Consider the following 24,576-nt stretch of genomic DNA (forward strand, 5'->3'; position numbering starts at 1 on the left):
CCGGCCCATTGATTTTTATACAACAGTTAGCTGCTCAACTCCCTGCCAGCTCATGATAAGCTGTTGTTATAAATCTTGCAAAATCACCAACTGACAACATCAACATCTCAATGAGCAGTTCTCCTAAATACCTTATTATCTTTGTATGTAAATACAGTTATAATAGTGTACATTCCAGAACAATCCACTGATAGGTGAATTTGTTACAGCAGAACTTGTGTTGAGCTTTATAGTTTTGGGAAAAGTACAGCTTTGCTACTTACTCACCAGAGCTATCACCCAAAGAGGAGAGCCAAACTGCTAGAATTGAGGAAGTAAGAGCTGCCATAAGGGAACTACTGCCTTTACTGGTGTATGAGGCCCAGTGAAGAAGGGGGGCCCACGCCCCCAAATATTTACCTAGCTTCATTAAGCCCTGGGCCCAGGGCCCAGTCATAGCCACAGCTTATAGTATGGCTGCAGCAGAGGGGGGTGTTCATGTTGCTTTGGCCAGTTTACACTGAGTGAATGTGCGCTAATTTGCATGTGATGCATCTCAGGTATGTCATATGCAAATTAGCCATGTGGTGGCACCAGAGGCAGTGGGGCAGAGCAGTGCACGTCATCCTCGGCCAACGTGCAGCAGTGTTGTGAGGTCTCTTCACGCAGTGATCTCATTACACAACTGCGCGCAACGTATAGCCACGGAGGTGGTGAGAATGCAGAGGGGAATGGTAAGCACTCCATAGAGAAGCTGAACATTATATACACTGACATTTATTTGGGAGGGAAGGGGGCATGAGGCAAAGTGTTAAAACGAGTTGTAACATGAGAGAAAAAAGCTGAATAGTAAAAAATATGCACATCAAGCTATTTATATATAAACATATATGGCTATCAAAAACAAAGGTTAAAAACATAATTGACAAGAGAAAAAGAATGGATGAAATAGGGGGATAAATAAAATAACCCTGGCCTTATCCCCAATGAAGTATCAGGGCACTGATATTAGAATGCACATAAAGTATATAAACAAGGTGGTGTCCACAGAGAAATAATATAATCCCAAAAGACACAATACCTGGTTATACAGTTAGGTCCAGAAATATTTGGACAGTGACACAATTTTCGCGAGTTGGGCTCTGCATGCCACCACATTGGATTTGAAATGAAACCTCTACAACAGAATTCAAGTGCAGATTGTAACGTTTAATTTGAAGGTTTGAACAAAAATATCTGATAAAAATTGTAGGAATTGTACACATTTCTTTACAAACACTCCACATTTTAGGAGGTCAAAAGTAATTGGACAAATAAACCAAACCCAAACAAAATATTTTTATTTTCAATATTTTGTTGCGAATCCTTTGGAGGCAATCACTGCCTTAAGTCTAGAACCCATGGACATCACCAAACGCTGGGTTTCCTCCTTCTTAATGCTTTGCCAGGCCTTTACAGCCGCAGCCTTCAGGTCTTGCTTGTTTGTGGGTCTTTCCGTCTTAAGTCTGGATTTGAGCAAGTGAAATGCATGCTCAATTGGGTTAAGATCTGGTGATTGACTTGGCCATTGCAGAATGTTCCACTTTTTAGCACTCATGAACTCCTGGGTAGCTTTGGCTGTATGCTTGGGGTCATTGTCCATCTGTACTATGAAGCGCCGTCCGATCAACTTTGCGTCATTTGGCTGAATCTGGGCTGAAAGTATATCCCGGTACACTTCAGAATTCAGCCGACTACTCTTGTCTGCTGTTATGTCATCAATAAACACAAGTGACCCAGTGCCATTGAAAGCCATGCATGCCCATGCCATCACGTTGCCTCCACCATGTTTTACAGAGGATGTGGTGTGCCTTGGATCATGTGCCGTTCCCTTTCTTCTCCAAACGTTTTTCTTCCCATCATTCTGGTACAGGTTGATCTTTGTCTCATCTGTCCATAGAATACTTTTCCAGAACTGAGCTGGCTTCATGAGTTGTTTTTCAGCAAATTTAACTCTGGCCTGTCTATTTTTGGAATTGATGAATGGTTTGCATCTAGATGTGAACCCTTTGTATTTACTTTCATGGAGTCTTCTCTTTACTGTTGACTTAGAGACAGATACACCTACTTCACTGAGAGTGTTCTGGACTTCAGTTGATGTTGTGAACGGGTTCTTCTTCACCAAAGAAAGTATGCAGCGATCATCCACCACTGTTGTCATCCGTGGACGCCCAGTCCTTTTTGAGTTCCCAAGCTCACCAGTCAATTCCTTTTTTCTCAAAATGTACCCGACTGTTGATTTTGCTACTCCAAGCATGTCTGCTATCTCTCTGATGGATTTTTTCTTTTTTTTCAGCCTCAGGATGTTCTGCTTCACCTCAATTGAGAGTTCCTTAGACCGCATGTTGTCTGGTCACAGCAACAGCTTCCAAATGCAAAACCACACACCTGTAATCAACCCCAGACCTTTTAACTACTTCATTGATTACAGGTTAACGAGGGAGACGCCTTCAGAGTTAATTGCAGCCCTTAGAGTCCCGTGTCCAATTACTTTTGGTCCCTTGAAAAAGAGGAGGCTATGCATTACAGAGCTATGATTCCTAAACCCTTTCTCCGATTTGGATGTGAAAACTCTCATATTGCAGCTGGGAGTGTGCACTTTCAGCCCATATTATATATATAATTGTATTTCTGAACATGTTTTTGTAAACAGCTAAAATAACAAAACTTGTGTCACTGTCCAAATATTTCTGACCCTGACTGTATATCCTAACCTTAAAGGTAATGTGGCAGTAAGTCAACAGAAGTATAAAAAAATGTCCTGCAGTTTCATATTGTATTATATCTTTTGCACCGTTTAATCTCATTGCCTGTGTTGTATTTACTCCATACATTTTATTATTCATTTCTTTTTATATCCTCTATTGACTTACTACCACATTACCTTTATGGTTAGGATCTACAGCCAGGTATTGTGTGTTTTGGATTATATTATTTATCTGTGGACACTGCCTTGTTTATATTCTTATTGTACATTCTGTTATCATAGCCCTGATTGTTTTTTTTTTTCAGCCTTATATGTTTATATATTAATAGATGGGAGTGAACATTTTTTACTATACAGTTTTTTTTCCTCTCATGTTACAATTATTTTTTTGCATAGTGCTTGTTAGTATCCCTCCCTTTCTTTATGTTTATTACCCTGTGGTGCCCACTAGTTCTTTCATACCAAAGTGTTACAACAAGGGTACATTATAGAGCAATAGGCAAAATTTTGACATAGGGCACAGTATTCTGAGGAGCAGTGTGTGGGGGAATATTATACAGAGGAATAGTGTGTGGGGGGATATTATACAAGAGGTGCAGTGTGTAGGAGATATTATACAAAGTGACAGAGTTTTATATGAGGATATTATACAAAGGGGCAGTGTGTGGGGAAGGATATTACACAGAGGGGCAGTATGTGTGGAGGTATATTATACAGAGAGGCAGTGTGTGGGGGATATTACATAGAGGGACAGAGTTTGTGTAGCGGGATAGTATACGCAGGGGCAGTGTGTATTGGGGATATTATACAGATAGCCAGTGTGTGGGGGATATTATACAAAGAGGCAGTGTGCGTAAGAGGGGGCGAATAGCGCCCTCTCCTACAAAGGCGGCGTTAGTGTAAATTGCTTGTGCCTTAAAGTATATTGCCTATTTCAAGGTAGATATAAGGTGTAGCATAGCCGTATGTGCACGACGTTTGGCTCCACCCAGCAATCACTGCTGGAATAGGCTATGTAGTAGGAAAATGTGTTTGTTAATGTACTGTACATACTGTGTAACAAGTATGGAGAACTGCTAGTATAGACTATATAGTAGGAAAATATGTTTGTTAATGGAGTGTAAATACTGTGAAACATGTATAGAGAAGACTGACCCCTCGTGCTGTGTTAGGCAGGGGATGTAGTACAGGACAGGTGTACTATAAATGTAGGTTCAGAGATAGAAACTAGGGTTAAGTTGTAACTAGGGAAGCAAGCAGCAGGAGAAAAATGAGAGTAGAAGTTAATTAGCTATAATAAGGTGCACCAGGAGCACAGGAAGTGTAGCAGGGTGGTTACCAGGGAGACGGAGAGAGGAGGGAGGAGAAGCAGAAGGTATTAGAATGTGTGTAGGAAATGTTAATCAGTCAAGCGGCAGGAGCTAAAGCAGATAGCGGGGCCCAGTGCCAGGGCCTGCCTAACAAGGAGGATACCCCCCAGGTGTCAAGACATCACCCAGTGAACAGGCGGCAAGGTGACCTCGACCGGTGGGATGTTGGGACTTGGAGACCCCAGTGGGACATCGTACTGGCCAGGAGCAGCTGCACAAGTTAGACATGGTAGCCACACAGAAGGGATTCCGGGGGAAAAGTTACACAGGACTTAGCTGCTGTACCCAGGGCAAGTTGACCTGAAGCAGAGTTTTTCCCCTGAGGTTAGTTGGAAGCAGCATGAGTGGTCCTTAGGACCTGAAGCATGGATTCAGAGTGTGCCACAATAAAGGAGTTCCAGTTGTTTTTTACCAGAGACTGACGTGTAATTATTGCCGCAGTTCCCCCTGCAAAGACGAAGAAACAGCAAGGAGATATGGGGGCGATCTCAAAGGTAACGGCTGATGCCTACGGTCCAAATGGGAGCCGCACACACACATTCACATTATCTGAAGCAGGGGAACGAACAGTCGGCCATCATCTAACTCCCCTCTTCATGTGTATGGGGGATATTATACTGAAGGGCAGTTTGGGGGTTTATTATACAGAGGGGCTGTGTTGGGGATATTATACAGAAGGGCAGTGTTGGAGGTATATTATAGAGTAGGGCAGTGTGGGGGGGTTATACAGAGGAGTAGTGTCGGAGAGATATTATGGAGAAGGGAGTGTAGCAAGTATATTATCATTATACAATTTCCTGAGGGAATTATGTTATTTCTAGAGCAACTTTAATGGTGTCAACACATTTTCGGCCATGACAGAGTGTATGTATGTATAGAGTTTGATTGGTGAGGATGAAGTACAGAAGTGGAGTTTTTAATAAAGTGGCAGTGGGACTGGGGAAGGGTTGAGGTGGAGGCGTAGCCTGGATGGTGCCTGGGCAGAGACTCAAGGGGGTCCAAAAAGTTTTCTATAACAAGGCTCTGAAATCCTGGTGGCAGCCTTGTGAGTAATTACACTCTCCCGTTGTTCTGAGTTGCTCAGTAAGTAGACAACTTGAGAATAACCCTTTCAGTGGAATAGTAATTTCCTATTGTAATAGGCAATCTTTTCAATGAGGGTCAAGGCAGTCAACCCCCACCTATCAGACATGGATTGGATATACCATAAATGAATATAGTAAAATACTTCTGGAAAATATAAATCATAGAATATGAATGTAATAATTCTTACTACTGTGGGACAGAGAGGCCAGACCTGCGATGATCAGTGAATGTGCATGGCAGCTACTTTTGACGTTTGGACTGGGATCTCATCAGACAAACCAAGAAAATGTCTTCACCCCAGCACAGATACTGAGATAACCTTTGAATCTCACCATCAGTAGTGGAAGATCAAGCTACAAATTGAAAAATATCTGTCAATTTTCCTTTTGGTTTCAAAAGCAACATCACAAATACAAAATGAGTTGATAAACTAATAATTGCTACTGCTAGCGAAGACTGTGCACCATATAGGTATGTCTACTAGCGAGCACCTCACTGCTGAGGCCAATCTAAGTTTGAGAATAACTGTTCTATACTAGGGATACACCAAGACCGGTGCCGATCAGCACCTATATTGTTTACAATGGCACATTGGCCCATCCATTTGGGCAGCTGTCCATGTTACTGCAGTTTAGGCCATTTGAGTGAATCTACGGCAAAACCATAGCTTGATGACCTGTGGCGGCATGGCTTTCTGCTTTACCACTATCTCTATCTTTGAACATATGCTTACAATACAGGAACCGAGAATGTCACTGTGCAAACTTATGCCTAAACAGTTAAATGTGAGCTTGGAAAAATGGGCTTGAGCTACTTATCTAACAGTCAAATGTTCTCCGCAGGGAGCTATTTTGTCTAACAAGCTGCTTTTCCATATTTAATGCAGAAAAAAGCGTTGTGACACATGTCTTCAACATTTCCAATTTACGTATCTTGCATTTAGAAGTTTTGATAAAAATGACTTCTTCTTCAAAGTTCTACTTTATATTATGGAAATATTGTGATCTAGTCATGAGCCGGTTGTACTAGCTACAATTAAAGGGGCACCAATGCAAAGGCCTATTTCACAATGGTCCTAGTGGTAATCATAGATGGAAGTAGGTGACATGGGAGAAGGCATGTCTGGTATTCCAGGCAGCACTCCGATCAGCCTCTCCCTAGCCTTTAGTGGCTGATAACAGTGAACAATATACTGCATTCAACTGTGCATGAAATGTAGATCAGGTACATCGTCTGAATAGTGTCCCTTTTAGTTGAAAGCAAGTTCATGTGCAGGCAGACAATAATTGTGCCTAGTAGACCCAGCTATTTATTCTGCATGTGGCATACTAATATGTTTGCTCACCCCTCCCTTTTATAATAAATGCACAAGTTTTACCAATACCTGGTGACAGATGGCCTTTAAGATAAGCTATCACATCAGTTTACTGAGCGTAAGACATTTTTACATTAGTTAAATACCAAAAATACATAAACTTATTATTTTTGCCATAAAGTTACAAATGTCCCAAAACACAGTATAATCCTCTGCAATAAACACTTTGAAAACATAAACAAACAAAAAAAAACCTTCTAAATAAACACAACGTATTAACAAATGTGCATGAAATAATTCTAAACTTGATATATTTATAAATATTTCATTACCTGAGGCCCAACCGAGAATCCTGGATGAGACTGGCTAAGGTGATGAGGATCATTCGTACCCGACTCAGCCGGCACGGAGTTGCCTCTGGCCCCTACAATGTAAAGAGAATGGGAGCCTCATTATGTGCAGCAGAGATCAGCATGTTACATTTCACTAGTGATGTCACAGAGCATTAGGCAGAAAATGATATGCTTAAATGGTTTATCAATAACCCCAGAGCTCAAATCACTTATCAGCTGCATAAATTATGCTAACGCTCATTCAGAGCAGCCGGCTCATTCAGGGAGATACAACGATCTGACAGCAGAGAAACTGAACCTATCATCAGTAAGGCTAATGTGGGTCGCATTATCCATCAATTTACATACACGACTTCCCAGCGTGACTGGGTACTGCAATTTCTTTTTCCGCTCCAATGAATGAGAGCTCGTGTAATTCCTAAGCATGGTACAAATAAAGAAACACTGGGAGCAGGGCTTTTCTTTACGACAGATGTACTAACACCTTCTTTTTTGTTTCCTAATAATCATATAAGTAAAAGATCAGTAGATGAAAATATTCTCTGGATCTGTGCTATATCTATCCCTATCACACTATCATAAGCAGCCCACTATAATGTTTCACACTGTTTACAAGTAATCTAAAGACATGAACATTTTTATATATATACACAGAGAGAGAGAGAAAGAGAGAGAAAATGGAGAGAGAAGAGAGAAAAGAGAGAGAGAAGAGAGCGAGAAGAGAGCGAAGAGAGAGAGAGGAGAGACAGGAGAGAGGGAGAGAGTCCCTGCTCAATTTAAGACTCCTTGTTCAAGATAAGAGGGACTACTAGTTTACTCTGGGACCAGGATATGCAACCTATTATACTCAATGGTGGTGTAAGGGGAAGACGGTAGAGGAGAGAATCGATAACACAGCAAGGGGAGATGGTGCAGAGCTTTCTAGAGCTGCATTCACATCTACACTACTTAATACTGCAGTATAATTTCTTTTGTGCTACTGTCATGCAATGTACTGCTCTGTACACACCAGGTGTCATGGTGATTTTGGACTCACACTGCAGAGTTTAACACGCTTGGTTAGTCAGAGCCGGGTGTCAACCAGTTTTGTGCTTGCTGATGATCAGCCTGGCAGGTGTTAATTCCTACTAGCCTGCGAATTGCTGCTGGGATCACTGGTTACTTAACACCTATCTGTTATGGTTCAGGGACCGAGGAGGATCAAAAAATGCGGAAACCCAAAAAGTAACCAGAGTGGCTGGAACCTTAACGGACTGCAGACCTAATCCTGACACACAACTAGAAGTAGCCGTGGGACAAGCCTACGATGACCTAGTTGTCTCGACACAACCGGAGAACTAAATATTCTTACAGATAGAAATATAAGAAAAGCTAATCTTATTAAGAGCAATTTCCAAAGATATAGATAGCCCCCACATGTAAAGACTACGGTGATATAGGAAAACATAATACAAAGCTAGTAAAACAGGTTCAGAAAAGGTGAGGCCCAAACTATCTTTATCGGAAAGGATAGGAAGGAGTACTGTCTACAGCCATAAAAACCCTAAAAAATACTAGCACGTCTGATATGGAAAAACTCTGAGACCAAACGGCCTCTCCCTCACTATATCAGCACTCTGATGTTACTGGGATCCAAAAACACTAATATAGATGGGGGACTGAATTAATACCAAGCATGACAAAACACAATACATTGCAGAATCATGGAGCTGGGTATACAGACACTCCCAGCAGGGAATGATCCAATTCCACCAGGAACTCCACACATGCAAAATAGGAATCAAGCATTAGTATCAAAGCAGAAAAAACAACAAGAAAGTGGAAAACAATAAGCAGAGGTACAAGACCAACTTATCTGAGAGGAGTTCTGGTAGAGAACAGAGCTGGTTTCAGAATGTCCTTAACACACAGGATATCCATTGAGCACCAGCAAGTAACAGGAGAAAACTTCTCAGCTATATAGCCCAATCAGAGAGACCTGATTGCCAGTCCTCCATAGGTGTGTGGCTTTCATTCCAGAAATCAACTGCACCACCAGCAGTGACCACAAAGGGAGCCCCAAACTGGAAAATGTATTCACAACACCTATCACAGCCACCTCCACCCTTTTAAAGATGGTGTATCCTGCTCCTCCATGCCGAATATAGCAAAAGTGATATTGATCTTGGTTCAGCTTCTGGAGCACTGCTATTCTATCTTGGTGTGTAGTGGAGATACCCTTGTCATTGTGTATTTCCTTCCTTTTCTTTATTTCCCTCCTGTGCACATATTATCTTTACCTCCATGAGTGACTGCTGTGAGCATGAGATTTAGTTTCTCCCTGTCTGTTTATTTGTGAAGGGATTTATCACACCAGTCCCGGCCCCCTCCCGGGGTGACGGTGAGGGGGTATAAGATCAGAGCTTCTCAGGAGTTAGGGTTACGCTGGGGGGCCAAATCTCACCACCATCGGGTGTACCTCTGAGATTGGCAACAGTTAGAGGCTCTCCTACCCTGAGCGGAAGCTTAGCAGTCCCAATTCCTAGTCATTCCGTTAGTACCGTTATAGCTGCTGCTTCTATCTGTATGCTAAATAAGTAATTTAATACTGCTTTGTGAATGATGTGCTGTGCATTTGAGACATTATAGCAGCTAGTCTCCTTCCACTAGCTCAGAGTCAATTGCAGAATTGCAGAATAAGAGATAATCTGGTGAAAACACAAGATAAAGTCATATAATAGCCTGAAATTGTGTTATTCCTTATGTACACACACAACTGTTATTTTGAAAAGTTACTTGAAAGTAAAACTACCTTTTAACTCTTACACATTAAACTTTTACAAGTCTAAAGTCTCCAGGTGTCTGAATATTCTCACCAAAAGTTCACTTTTTGGATTGCAACATTTTAGGGATAATTTTTTAGTTTTTGGCCAAATAGATATCTTTTTTTTAGGGGGGGGTGGCACAAATAGGTCTTTTATGTGGCTTTAAGTAACATTTTATGTAGATTTAACATATTTTTTGTTATTATTACATCAAAATCATCAATGAAAATGTAGTCAAGTTACAGAATGGAGACTTGTTTTGTGATGGTGGTATTGGAGAAATGGTTAAATACCTGCTAGTATTTTAGTACTTTTTGCACAAATTGCTGTTCTCTAACAAGGAGCATAATGTTAAAATTTACAACAAGTGTTTGCTCAATGAATCATCCAATAGATTTCAGTGTTCAATTAGAATTGGAATTTAAACAGTCCTCCTCATCATGCTGTTCCCATTTTTACATCATGAGACCAAGATGACATCTATACAATTGATCAACAGTACGCCACCATTGCGAGGGTTCAAGCATTATGTTCTCAGACGGAAGTGGCCACTGAGCTTAGAGTGTCACAAAGTGTCATAAGCAGGTTGCAGCAGAGATGCAGAGAGACTGGAAGAGTCACAGAAAGGCATAGAAGTGGACATCATTTGGCTACATCCCATACTGATAACAACTTCATTGTGAACAATGCCTTTCAGAACAAAATTATGAATGCCACACAACTCCAGGCATATTTAAGGGAGGTGAGAGCACCCAAGTTTCACCCCATACCATTCAAAACCATTTGCACAACGTTGTTTGCATGTTAGATGGGAGACCAGTGGGCCTCAATGCTGTTGACTGATGAAAGTCGATTCATGCTGAGCAGAAATAATGGCCGCTAACGATGTTTGAGACATCGAGCGTGCTATGAATCAGCCACTGTTGTCAGCAGACGAGCCTTTGGTATAGGTGGTGTTATAGTGTGAGCAATTTTGTCCAATCAATACAGACCTGCTTTACATTTTGTGAAGGCTACAATGATAAGCCAACACTAGTTGGATAACATCATTAATCCAGTCATTGTGCCTCTTCATAAGCAACACAGGCCTAATTTCATCTTCGTGGGCGACAATGCTCCAGCTCATAGAGGTCGCATCCTTATGGAATGACTGTTGGAGACTGGAATATTTCAAATGGAGTGGCCTGCACTTTCTTCACACCAAAATACCATAGGAAATCTATGGGATCAGCTAAGTTGCTGTATAGTGGTTCGTAACTCTGTACTCCAGAACCTCAATAATCTGAGGGCTGCCCTTCAATAAGAATGGATGCCATTCCTCAGCAGACAATAACTCAACTTGTGAACAGCATGAGACATCATTGTCAAGCTGTAATTAAAGCTCAAGGCCACATAACAATTTATTGAGAGATTGATATTTTTGGTATACCCTATTGTTGGCTTTTGTTTCAATAAATTAATTGAGAAGAGGAAATCACCATTGCTTGCTTGCTTGCTTCTACTTAAAAGCCCTACTTTCATGATAACATTTCACTGTAGCATGAACGTTTTACGTTTTCCTTAAATTTCAACTGAAAACCAAATATCCCCAAGTTTTTATATGAGTAGTGTATATTTCTAAACGTGCTTTTGACATGAATTTCTCACCAGATACCGGTAACAACTCATTCAATCCACACATAAAGAAATCAAATCATAGCTGTCCATAAATGTAATGATGTGTAATTATTAATGAGAAATGACAAAGGGAAAAAGTATTGAACACACTGAAATTTACTTAATACTTCATACAAAAGCATTTGTTGGTGAGGACAGCTTCAAGACGCTTCATTGTAAGTTGAGACTAGTCACATGCATTGCTCAGGTGTGATTTTATTCCATTCTTCCGCACAAACATTCTTAAAAACCAGAGTTCATAGAAGGAGGCCACGGAAACTTCAGAATTGTAATCTTCTATTGGATTCAGGTCAGGCAACTAGCTGGGCCATTTCATTTCTTTCTCTGAAATGAATTGAAAGTTTCCTTGGCTGTGTTTGGGACCATTGTTGTGCTGAAATGGCCACCCTTGTTTCATCTTCATCATCCTGGTAGATGGCAGCAGATTTTTATCAAGAATGTCTCTGTACATTTGACAATTCATCCTTCCTTCAATCACATGATGTTTGCCACTGCTTTATTCTGAAAATCAGCCTCACATGATGTTCCCACCTCCAAACTTCACTGTTGGTATAGTGTTTTTGGGGTGAGATGCAGTGCCTTTTGGCCTCCAAACATGCTGTCTATTATAGTATCCAAAGATTTCAATTTGTTCTCATCTGACTAGACTATATAATCTCAGTATTTCACAAGCTTGTCTAAACGTTGTTAAGAAAACTTTAAACCTGCTTGACCATGCATTTTTGTTTTGTAATGGAGTCTTTTGTGGTGAGAGTTCATACAGTCTATGGAGGAACTTATTGTTTTCCTTGAAACAATTGCACCTGTTGATTCAAGGTATAGCTCTCCACAGGTGGGTCCTGGCTTTTGAAGGAGAAATGTAGTCAAATCACCCTTGTGGTACTTAGTCTATGGGCTCCAAGTTAAATAGAAAAAATGGGTGAAAAGGACTGGCCTTTTTTTGAACATGGGCTAAGGACGACACTAGTCAGAAACACATTGACTTTTGTTTTTGCGCTCTGTACTTACTGTGCTTTTTTTCTTTGGTGATATTTTAATCAAGATTGAATAAATCGACTTATTTTAATTTTGCTTTGTTGACTTTTGTGCCTGCCATTTATAACCAATTGTTTTTTGGTACCTGGCTTTTCGACAACTCTTCTGATACTTATCTTTACTCCTCTATCTGAAATCTTTTGCGGAGCACCTGGTTTTGGCTGTTTTATGGCAAAAGGATATTCTTTTGTATTATGGCCCCAAGAGTCTCACTGGCCTCTTCAGTAGTTTAGAAATTATTCAGTAACCAATGCCATCAGTATGTTTTGCAACAATAGTGTTACGAAGGTCTGGAGAAAGCTCACTGGTTTTACTCATCATGAGATGTTTATTGTGTGGCAGCTGGGTAATAAGACACCTTTTTATAGGCCATCATTTGAACCAGCTGACATTATTTTTCACTAAGTGGCAGAATAGCTTTCTAATAATTAACAGAATTCAGCTGGTGTCATGACTTTCTATGACTTTTTGCAACTCTCTTTCTTCATGTATTCAATACTTTTTCCCTGTGTCATTTCTAATTATTACACATTACTACATTTATGAACATCTATGTTTTGATTTATTTGACTTCTTTGTGGATTGGATGGGTTGTTACTGACATCTGGTGAGAAATGAATTTCCTTTAGAAATATTTTTACTTATAAAATTGGTGACATGTTCAATACTTATTTCACTTGCTTTATCTCTATGCCAATATGTTGTCTTACTGAAATCACTAGGTCTTTTAAAGACTAAATAAACTTTTATCTTTTTTTTATCATAAATCATGAAGACAAACAGAAAATATACTTTGTAATACATTTTACTGCAGAACTAACTTTCCACCACTTCTCCTCTCTCATGCTGCCAGGTCTTGTGCTATATATCACCCTAGTGCTGGATTCACAGTTACACTCTCAGTACTGCTGTACATTGTTTTTCGTTGTGCTGATCTTGCAGGTGTGAGAGAGAAATATAGTGGAGAAAAATCTCCTCTTCTCTGTAAGTAATGTGGAAAACACATCTTAGCAGCTATTTTTCACATACCTGAAGCTGTGCTCTGGGAAAACTAGAAATGGAAACTGCAAAGGTGTATAACTCTTAAAAACTATTTTTGCTTATGCACTTTAAACCTTATTGATGTTAGTGCTATATATTTCTGATACACAACTCCAAACCCCCGGCATAAACTTAGAAATACATAGTACAATTCTGGCTTCTTGCAGCTGTCACTGGGGTGAACACACGGAAGCTTACTGAATTCAGATTTATGATGTATTATTTCCATTAACATTTGACAATTTCATACTGATGATAATTCATATTATTCTTATCAATGTATTCTCCTAATGGATAACAATTTATTGCACCCAATAGTTCAGTTTGAAGATACTTTTATATCTTGATCACTTAAGGCCATTAGAGTTGTAGACACTTTAACCAATTTGTGGTGTTTATATGGTATATACAGCCAAGGGACATATTTTGTTCTTAGTTGATTTAATCTTCTTGAAGGCTCAATGTGCTACGATAGCGTTTAGGTCAGGGCCACAAGAGGGACTACTGTGATCCTCGCATGACACTCGGCTCATGCTGGCAGCACAGTGGTAGCCGAGTGTCATGTGAGTGTCACTGTGACTGAGGTTCGATATTGAGATCAGACCACAACTGCGGGCCGGCTCTGAGGAGGGGAGGGTTGGCGCTGCAGAGGGGAGGAAGGGATTTATCTCCCTCTCTCCTCCGTTGCCAGCTATTGCCATTCTTGCTCTGCACTCGCATTACACTGGTGTACTGCGAGTGCAGTGCGATTTTTCCCTCGCCCCATAGACTTGAATGGGTGCAAGAGAAACAAGAATCGCATTGCACCTGCAGCATGCTGCGACTGTTTTCTATTTCTGATTAGTGCTGAGAAAATAATCGCTCAAAGGTGCTGGCACATAGGCTAAAATTGGTCCAAATGGAATGCGATGTTTTATCGCATTCCACTCACTCCAATTTTCATGCCGTGTGTCTTAGGCCTTACTTTTGGTTACAGCTCATTCACTTTGACTGCTGGCTTCTCTGATTCTGTAGGTACAACCACATACTGCCTGCTCTGATCTTACTTATCAATCATGGGTAGGTGCCCGTGATGCTGTGGTATTGAACTGACACTAAGTCCTGGGTATTATGCTGTTTCCTCTACTGTTTACTGCATCTCCTGCTTACTTACTGCATTATGAGGGTTCCCTTGGGTTTTATCAATGGATTAGCTCACTTAAATAGCCACAATATGCTATGGGTACTTAAGCACATGGTTAGGGTACCTTCTCACTTAGCGATGCAGCAGCGATCCGACCAGCGATCTGACCTGGTCAGGATCGCTGCTGCATCGCTACATGGTCGCTGGTGAGCTGTCAAACAGGCAGATCTCACCAGCGACCAGTGAACAGCCCCCAGCCAGCAGCGACGTGCAAGCGACGCTGCGCTTGCACGGAGCCGCCGTCTGGAAGCTGCGGAGACTGGTAACTAAGGTAAACATCGGGTATGGTTACCCGATGTTTACATTAGTTACCAGCGCACACCGCTTAGCTGTGTGTGCAGAGAGCAGGGAGCCGCGCACACTGAGCGCTGGCTCCTTGCTCTCCTAGCTGCTGTACACATCGGGTTAATTAACCCGATGTGTACAGCAGCTACATGTGCAGAGAGCCGGAGCCGGCAGCACAGGCAGCGTGAGAGCTGCGGAGGCTGGTAACTAAGGTAAATATCGGGTAACCACCTTGGTTACCCGATGTTTATCTTGGTTACAAGCTTACCTCAGCTGTCAGACGCCGGCTCCTGCTCCCTGCTCGCTTCATTTGTCGCTCTCTTGCTGTCACACACAGCTATCTGTGTGTCACAGCGGGAGAGCGGCTTTGAAGAAAACGAACCAGGGCTGTGTGTAACGAGCAGCGATCTCGCAGCAGGGGCCAGATCGCTGCTCAGTGTCACACACAGCGAGATCGCTAATGAGGTCACTGCTGCGTCACAAAAAGCGTGACTCAGCAGCGATCTCGGCAGCGAGCTCGCTGTGTGTGAAGCACCCCTTAGTCGGGGTCCTCTTACAGATTTTGATTTGGAGCTTACAGACTATCTACACTTTTGCAACAATTTATTTTATTGTTCATCTGTTTCCTAAAAGCAAAATGAAGCAACTTTATAAATAATCTTCAATAAAAAGTATGTAGCAGTGTGTGTGTACTTCTTTGATTTAGCTGCCAACTTTTACAAAATTGTTATAAATCGGTTTATAATAGAACAAAAATATCCTTTAACATCAGATTTTATTAAGATAATATTAAAAATCCAAACCAGTGAACTTTAAGGTGAACAAAAACACGCAATTTTTTTATAGGTGCACAGAAAAGGAGAAGATAAACTGATCCTGAATGATTCACTCCCTCCTGTGCCCTACCTGGCAGTGGAGGTTGGCACCCTACATTACGTAAATGGCACCCCCGCTCACCGTAGACTTCCCCTAACTATCCCTGTATGTCCCTGTCAGAACAAGGTTGCCTGAAAAAGTGCCATAGTGCATAACAATAAACCATAAAGTGCACAGTGCTGATGGCAAGAGACAAATTTGATATAGGCAGATACAGGGTAGGTATAGATATTAAGGGTACCTATCACTCTTCTCTGTACATAGACCTTTTCAAAAATTTGTAGGTCAAGAGCTTCTCATGGACTACAAAACCTCAATGCGTTTCCCCCTCCTCAAGGTTCATCAGGAGGTCAATGAGGAAGCCCAACTTAAGGTCTATATGCCAAGCAGCCCATTACTAGTCAAAATTCATGCAGCCGGTTCCCAGCATTGTGACCAGAGCTATAACTAGCTCACACCACAATGGTAGCATAGATGATGAAAATGATATCCTAACATGTTATAAATTGGTCAAAGCTTCAGCTCCTGGTTTTGATTTATATCTGTAGAGAGGGTAAAGTATTTTAAAGGGATTGTCCAGTCTAAAAAGAAAAGTTTAGCAGTCACTCTATGTGACTGTGGACTGAAGAATCATGACAGTAAGCAACGTACACACTGTCACACTTATCCTGTCTTCGACATGCAGGTGGGCAGGCACGTGATGGCATGTCTGTGATTTGCATTCTCACAGTCACATGCCGACTAGACTCTCCTTAACTCGAACACTGATAATAGGAGGAGAGTCTAGTGATCAGGTGATCACAAGTATTCATATTGCATACATACGATAATGTGACTGACCACTGAAGAATTCAAGGGAATCATGACATTGTGTACAATGCACACTGTCACAATTCGGTAGTCTGAGGTCATATACGATTACTACAGATGGGAGGAAAAGAAAATAGAATTTAGAACAGGAGGAAAATATGTGAAGAGGAAATTGCAGAACAGAAGCTGTGCTAATTTATTTGCTACTGAAAACCTCAGCACCCTTGCACACCTCATATCCAGGCTATATTACTGGGAAGACACTCCCAAAAGAGAAAAATGTAAAACTTGGATCAGGTTGCAAACTGCAAAACAAGGAATGAAGAGAAGAAGACTACATTGTGAAACATAATACAATTGTACTAACTAAAGATAACTACTAACATATATAAAAAAACAAGGCTAAACAATTTTCCATGCCGAAAGCATCCATAGTCTTTAAAAGTACTTCTCCATTGGATACACTGTATTTTAGAAAAGAGAAATTTACTCTTCGTTGTTTGAAATTTTCTTATGGTTACATTAGGTTCAATTTTTTTTCATAATTATGATTGGATCATGAGTTTTTTCAGTGATCAGATTTCTGATTATTTGTTGGATCATTCCAGAATGAGACCTAAATTTACAAGTTTATGGCATTGCAAAGTTAAGTATGATTACAATAGGCCACCATTGGTCAAACTGCAAAAGGACCATTGTACTTTGTTTACCAAGGTTCATCCATGTGTTGGGCTGTTCTTGTTGAGCAACTCAGGCCCATTTCTGCAAAGAGGGTAAACTGCAATATCAGGAAAATGCTTATACAGTAATTACCAAGAGACAAGAATATCTTCGATTTATTTTCACTTTTTCCACTGGATTTACTAGTGATTACCCTTAATTGAACCATACAGCCAATTAGTGAGCTCAGTGGCTCAGAGTGGATTGTACTGTCTACTCAGTCAAATTCCCTGAGCTTAATTATTGACTGCAGCACTGTTAATGTCATATTAGCATTGCAGCCAATCAGTGAATTCAGTGGTTTATACTGTCTACTCAGTCAAATTCCCTGAGCTTAATTATTGACTGCAGCACTGTTAATGTCATATTAGCGTTTCAGCCAATCAGTGAGTTGAGTGGTTTGTACTGTCTACTCAGTCAAATTCCCTGAGCTTAATTATTGACTGCAGCACTGTTAATGTCATATTAGCGTTGCAGCCAATCAGTGAATTCAGTGATTTGTACTGTCTACTCAGTCAGAGCCGCTAAGCTTAATTATTGGCTGCAGCACTGTTAATGTGATATTAATGTTGCAGCCATTCTGTGAGCTCAGTGGATTGTACTGTCTACTTAGGGCGGCTTTGCACACTACGACATCGCAGGTGCGATGTCGGTGGGGTCAAATCGAAAGTGACGCACATCCGGCGTTACTTGCGATGTCGTAGTGTGTAAATCCTAGATGATACGATGAACGAGCGCAAAAGCGTCGTTATCGTATCATCGCTGCAGCCTCCGACATTTCCATAATGCTGGTGCAGCGACAGGTGCGATGTTGTTCCTCGCTCCTGCGGCAGCACACATCGCTGTGTATGAAGCCGCAGGAGCGAGGATCATCACCTTACCTGCCGCCGGCTGCAATGAGAAGGACGGAGGTGGGCGGGATGTTTACATCCTGCTCATCTCCGCCCCTCCGCTTCAATTGGCCGCCTGCCGTGTGACGTCACTGTGACGCCGCACGACCCGCCCCCTAAGGAAGGAGGCGGGTCGCCGGCCATAGGGACGTCGCACGGCAGGTATGTGCGTGTAAAGCTGGCGTAGCGATAATAATCGCTACGGCAGCTTTCACTATATATCGAACGTGCGACGGGGGCGGGACTATTGCTGCAGCATCGGTAACACATTGTTACTGATGTCGCAGCGTGCAAAGCCCGCCTTAGTCAGAGCCCCTGAGCTTAATTATTGTCTGCAGTGCTTGTTAATGTGATTTTAGTGTTGAGTCAATAGCAGACACCGGGAGCAGCAATGGAAACTCACTGCTGGACATGGGGAGGGTGAGAAAAGGACTGTTCATCTGTTTCTTTGTTTTGTCTTTTAAAACAAAATGCGGCTTTAGAAAACGGAAAACGCCTTTTAAATTAATCCATCTTGAAACCTATAAATATATAAATGTTAAAGTATTTTTTATCATTGTGGAATACAGACAATGCTGTAAGATACCAGCTTGGCTCTATGCTGTGTCATAATATTTGCATCTTTCCCCCTAAAAGCGTAAAACCCCTTTAACAAAAATATCTTCTCTTAATATTTTTACAATATTTTAGCAATTTATAATGACAATAAAATTGACTACTACATATAACTCAATGGATTTGCCTATCTCTACGTCAATCAGAGAAGGACCACACAATAGGATTAAGTAATAAATGTGCAAAGCTATAATGCGTAAATTTGAAAATCTGATTAATCTGTAATATCCTTTGTGCAGAAAGTCAGAAATGGACATTGCTCTGGGAATACTTACAAGCACTCAGCTGAAATATCTAAATTGATTTTGGAACAAACTAATAAAAACACCGAGACTTGCTGACATTTTTATAAAGTGATTTCTGTCAAAATACGTCTGGCATTTAAATGACCACTGTCATTTTCAGACCGAGAGAAGATGCCCTATTGTAATTCTAAGAAACAAAACAAAAAAACAGTTTCCCTAAATATCACTCATGAAAGCAATGATTTTTCCTTAGAATAAAATTAGTTATAATGGAGAGTGTACGCCTGTGGTGCAGCATCATCATGGTATATCATTTTACCATGGAAGTTTATCACAATATATCAGACAATAAATTATATGGGGGATTATATTAGATGGGGGAATGACTCCCTGATAATGCAATGTCTATATAAACCTATTTACTGTATGTATCTAATAAAGAGAATGTAATAGAAATATTTTACTCCTATAAAATACAACTTCAAATAACAAAGCAAAAATCAAGATATCCTAGGCCAGGGGTCTCAAACTTGGCTGAGGAATAAGGGCCGCACATAGAAAAAAAAAATTGGGAGCCACATTCTTTTCAGGACAAAGTGACAGTTTTATTGGTACACCTTTGAACACTGTTTTTTAATATGAATGTATATACTGTATATATATCTATCTATACACACACACATATATATATATATATATATATATATATATATATATATATATATATATATATATATGTTATAAACATGTGAAATATATAAACACATGTTTGCTGGTAAAAAAAAAATCATGCTTTATTTTTTTTTAGTTTTTTACATTTTATCCCCTTTTTGTAAGTAATACATTTTTACAATAAGCACCGTATAGTAATTTTGGCCGACATCTTATAGTGATGCTCCCATCCTGTTCCCCTTCTGGTAGCAATGTGCACCATCCTGCTCCCCATTCTGTAGTAATGTGCCCAACATTGTCCACTTGTAGTAATGTGTTCATCCTTATTTCCATCCTGTAGTAATGTGCTCATCTTTATTTAAATCCTGTAGTAATGTGCCCATCCTTGTCCCCATCCTGTAGTCATATCCCCATCTTGGTCCTCTTCCTGTAGTAATGTGCCCATTCTGGTCCTCATCCTGTAGTAATGTGCCCATCCCTCACCCCATCCTGTAGTAATCTCCCCATCCTGTAGTAATGTGCCTTTATTAATGTCCCCATCCTGTAGTAATGTGCCCATTCTGAAGTAATATGCCCATCCTTGCCCCCATCCTGAAGTAATATGCCCATCCTTGTCCCCATCCTGTATTAATGTGCCCATCCTTGTCCCCATCCTGTAGTAATGTGCCCCATCCTTGTTCCCATCCTGTAGTAATGTGCCCCATCCTTGTGCCCATCTTGTGGTAATGTGTCTATTCTTGTGCCCATCCTATACTAACGTATCCGTGCAGGTCCTTTTCTTGGAGTAATGGCCCCTTTATTGGACCTCTTCTTGTAGCAATGTCCCATCTTGGTCCCCTGTTGTGCAATTTTACACACACATCCTGACCTGTGCAGCCTCAGTGGAAAACGCACACGCACACACAGCAAAACTTTCTTCTCCCCTGTCCTCCATTCCCTTGGTGTCCTCTTTCCTCTTTGCTTCATGCGGCCCGCAGGCACATGGAACCAGTAATGATCGCATCCACTGTCAGCACTTCATCTGCGCAGAGTCAAGTTCTCTATAGCAGCAGTTGGCCAATCAGAGGCAAGCGTCAAACGCGTCAGTTGCTTCCCTCTGATTGGAAGGCGGCAGAATTAAGTTGTGTAGAGAGAGCTTGATTCTGCAGCACCGGCAAACCATTAGTCTGAAATAAATCGTTGACGGCTACAGCCCCTGCCCTAGACGTGATTGTTACCAGGTCCATGGGCCTGCGGGCTGCAAGAAGCAGCCTGAGGTGCCACATGCCCGTGGGCCGCATGTTTGAGACCTCTGTCCTAGGTGTTTATAAAATATCCACCTCTCAGCTCAGAATAGCCAAGAGGGTAAGGTTGAATTTTTAAGATCCTTATGAGTTTCTAAGGATGGGTTGAAATGGTCCACCCATGGCATGCTTTTTGCTTTAATTTGCAAAATCCATGTGTAACCATTTTTTGTACAACTTGGGAATCTTAGAAAGAAAAAATGATGTCCCAATGATATATGAAGCCCAGCTCAATGAAATGCAGGCTGTATTTTTGATACTGCAGATTTTCTTTAGCCTTTCTGCACCTATAACCTGCATTTTTGTCATTGCATTTTTTTTCATGTGTTTTTTAATTGGGTTTTTGACATTGCAGTTTTTCTCTGTTTTTGGTATGTCATGTTTTAAATAAAGCTACTTTGCTTTTTATTTTTTCTTGTATTTGGGTTTATTGATGCAATCATGTGTGAATTACATTCGTATTTACTAGAGCAATTCTGCAGCAGATACCCACTAAATATGCATGTATGTTTTTTAGTTGCAGATTTACCAAATCGAATGCAATTTTTTTCATGTGTTTTTTAATTGGGTTTTTGACATTGCAGTTTTTCTCTGTTTTTGTTATGTCATGTTTTAAATAAAGCTACTTTGTTTTTTATTTTTTCTTGTATTTGGGTTTATTGATGCAATCATGTGTGAATTACATTCGTATTTACTAGAGCAATTCTGCAGCAGATACCCACTAAATATGCATGTATGTTTTTTAGTTGCAGATTTACCAAATCGAATGCAATTTTCTGTGCAAAATACACAAATAAAACTCAACGTACCCACAAGAAAATATGATATAATATTTCAGGCAATTTGCTGCATAAAAAAGCATAGTGGGCATGAGATTTCTATAAATTCCATCCATCTGTTCTGGAACTGTAGCATGCTGTAATTACAGCAACAGTGAGCAACATAAAAAAATCACCAAAAACTCATAATGAGAACAAGTCTAAGTCTGCCTGAGTAACCTCATGGAGAGTATTAACAGGAATCCCCAGCAGGTTTTTTGCTATCTAGAGAACCATAATGTAGGAAACAGGATCCTGGTTTCAATGATAGATCACTTAGTTTACTGGTTAAGTAGTTCTAACAAAATCACAATTTTTAGATTTAACATGCCACAGAGCTGAGAACGCTAATCCAACCCACACCAGGTTCTCTATGTACAATGTCTGTAGACTGTGAGCTGCTGTTCGTAGAACAGGGTGTGTCAGACAAAGGCTGTAACTGATGACGTGTCTGTTGATCATGTGCAGGGATTACCGCAGTAATAGGACAGACACAACCAAGGACATATTAGTATGTCCTTCGTCGTGAAGGGGATAAAACCTGAATATAAAATGTATCTATTAGCATTTAATTTGTAAACTGATATATCCAAATTGATATGTGGGAATTTTAAATTAAAGGCTGGTAATAAAATTCACAAAAAGTGTAACTAATTGATGGATGATTGATGGATTTTGTACAACATATACCATATGTAAAGAGTTTAGTAAGTATTGTCTTATACTTTTCTTATCTAGATTTCTGTAAATGTATTTGATCACTTTTGCTGTATTTTACAGTATGCCGGCCGTACTCTGCAATGATATCTATATTTTTCAATGTGCATTACAAATACAATACTGTTTCTTTATTATATTCCCTTATAGCTTGCATGTTTGAAAATTGGATCTGAGAAGATGTTCTAACATATTGCCAACACAATCTAATACAGTTCAAACAATGGGCAAAATAAATAAGACATTGTAGGTGAGATATAGCAGCAGAGCCATTCTATGTGCAGCAATGAGCATCCTCTGTTTGACAGTCCATGCATTTCTTATGAACTATGGTGTACATACTGATTCTGCTCCAGTCTACCACAAATGTGTTAACTCAAACATAATCATCTATGGGTCACTGGGATCTTCTATGTTTCCCATGATATTAAGACGACATTTCCTACTCAAGCTGTTGACTATGAAGGTTATATATTTAAAAAAGGATATTTCTGTATACTATTATTTCACATGAGGATAGAGGGAAATGCTATCAGTGAAAAAAATGTATATACCGTCGCTGCCAGATCTAATTTTCTTCAATCTAACATACCTAAACAAAGTTTGCAGAAAATCTTAGTAAAAAAATTCCTACAATGTGTGTCTATAGTTTCTACATAGCCTTATGTGTCATGACCATGGAATTGTCGAATCCGGAATTGCCAGAAAACCACCCCTCACCCAAAAGGGGGGGGGTGATCCCAATCCCTGTTTAATAAACACTCAGACTCTTAGCTTGGATAATTTGGCCACAGCAGCCATTTATTTAACAATACATAACATAAAAACACAAACTTGGTAAAGTCCTTGAAATTCCAAAAAACTTGATGATTCTTATAACCAAACCATAAACCAAAATTTCTCCCAGCCATTACCCTCACCGGCTCAGGAGCACCAAAACACGAGGTGTTGTGTTTACCATTCATAAACAAAATTGCTCCCAGCCATTACCCACACTGACTCGAGAGCACCAAAAACACGAGTTGTTGTGTTTACCATCGGGTTTACCATACTCCACCGGGATCCCCCAAAATAATCACCAGGTAACCAAGCATTCCTTACCAATTAGGGGATCCATACTCAGATGAATCCACCGGACCACTTTAAAACCAACTTCAAGGACCCACCAGAAAATGCCACTATGACCAGATAGGACCCCCAGCCATGCAGCACTTCTAAGGAATCTTCATATAAAGGAGGGTGGGAGGGACTACCTCACTGTCCCCAGAGAGCGGGAATGTGCCAACTCTGCCCCCTGGTGAACCTTAAGAGCCCTACAGCACCCCTACAAATCCTCCTTGCTATTAGACCTGGGCAGGGCTTCTAGCTAATTATTCTACTGGATCTATGTCTTTTTTCCCAGTTATAAGCTCTATTTGACCTAGTTCACTTGGGATTTTCAGCTTTTGCGCTGTGTAGTTCACTACTATTGTTTGACCTTGACACATATTTTAGCCACTCTCCTGCCTGACATTGCTGGGCCTGTTCTGGACCTCCTGGTATTAACATGTCCGGGCTATACACTGTCTGTCAATTCTGCCAGGCAGTAGCTATTCTGTTGACCCAACCCAGGGGTCTCTCTGTGAGTCCACATACCTGTACAGGGGATAAAAGGTGAAGGCCAGAGTGGCTCAATGGAAGCCCTATTAATAGTTGCTAAGATACTACATACAATGCCCCCATTATAATTACACACACAAATGCATGTGTTCAATCTAAATGCATATGTATACATGCATAGAAGCATATAAAAATATGCACATGCATGTAGAAATTTCATAAAATATGCACAAGCATATATACAATATGTAAATATGTTGTATACCTATGCACAATAAGAACATATACACACATTACACATGCATGTGAACATTAAGAAAATAGCAGCAAAAGGGGCAGGACACACACATGCCTGATCTCACTGCATGCTACATTACAACAGCAGGGGTAATTTCAGGTTGTTGTGATGTCTGAGCTGCTGATGTGTCCTTGTACTACAGCATTTAATACACTGTTT

The 24,576-nt window shown here is 40.5% G+C and overlaps 1 protein-coding gene across 4 annotated transcripts in view; it reads right to left on the minus strand.

Annotated features, from left to right (window-relative positions):
• Positions 1–24,576, minus strand: part of POU6F2 (POU class 6 homeobox 2) — a 722,749-nt gene that overhangs the window by 493,910 nt on the left and 204,263 nt on the right. For all 4 annotated transcript variants that reach the window (XM_075315111.1, XM_075315113.1, XM_075315110.1 and 1 more), the window contains exon 3: positions 6,829–6,920. In XM_075315111.1, coding sequence (XP_075171226.1) covers positions 6,829–6,920 — 92 coding nt within the window. The remainder of the gene's footprint in view (positions 1–6,828; positions 6,921–24,576) is intronic.

This window comes from Anomaloglossus baeobatrachus, chromosome 6 (assembly GCF_048569485.1).
Source record: "Anomaloglossus baeobatrachus isolate aAnoBae1 chromosome 6, aAnoBae1.hap1, whole genome shotgun sequence".
Classification (NCBI taxonomy): Eukaryota; Metazoa; Chordata; class Amphibia; order Anura; family Aromobatidae; genus Anomaloglossus; species Anomaloglossus baeobatrachus.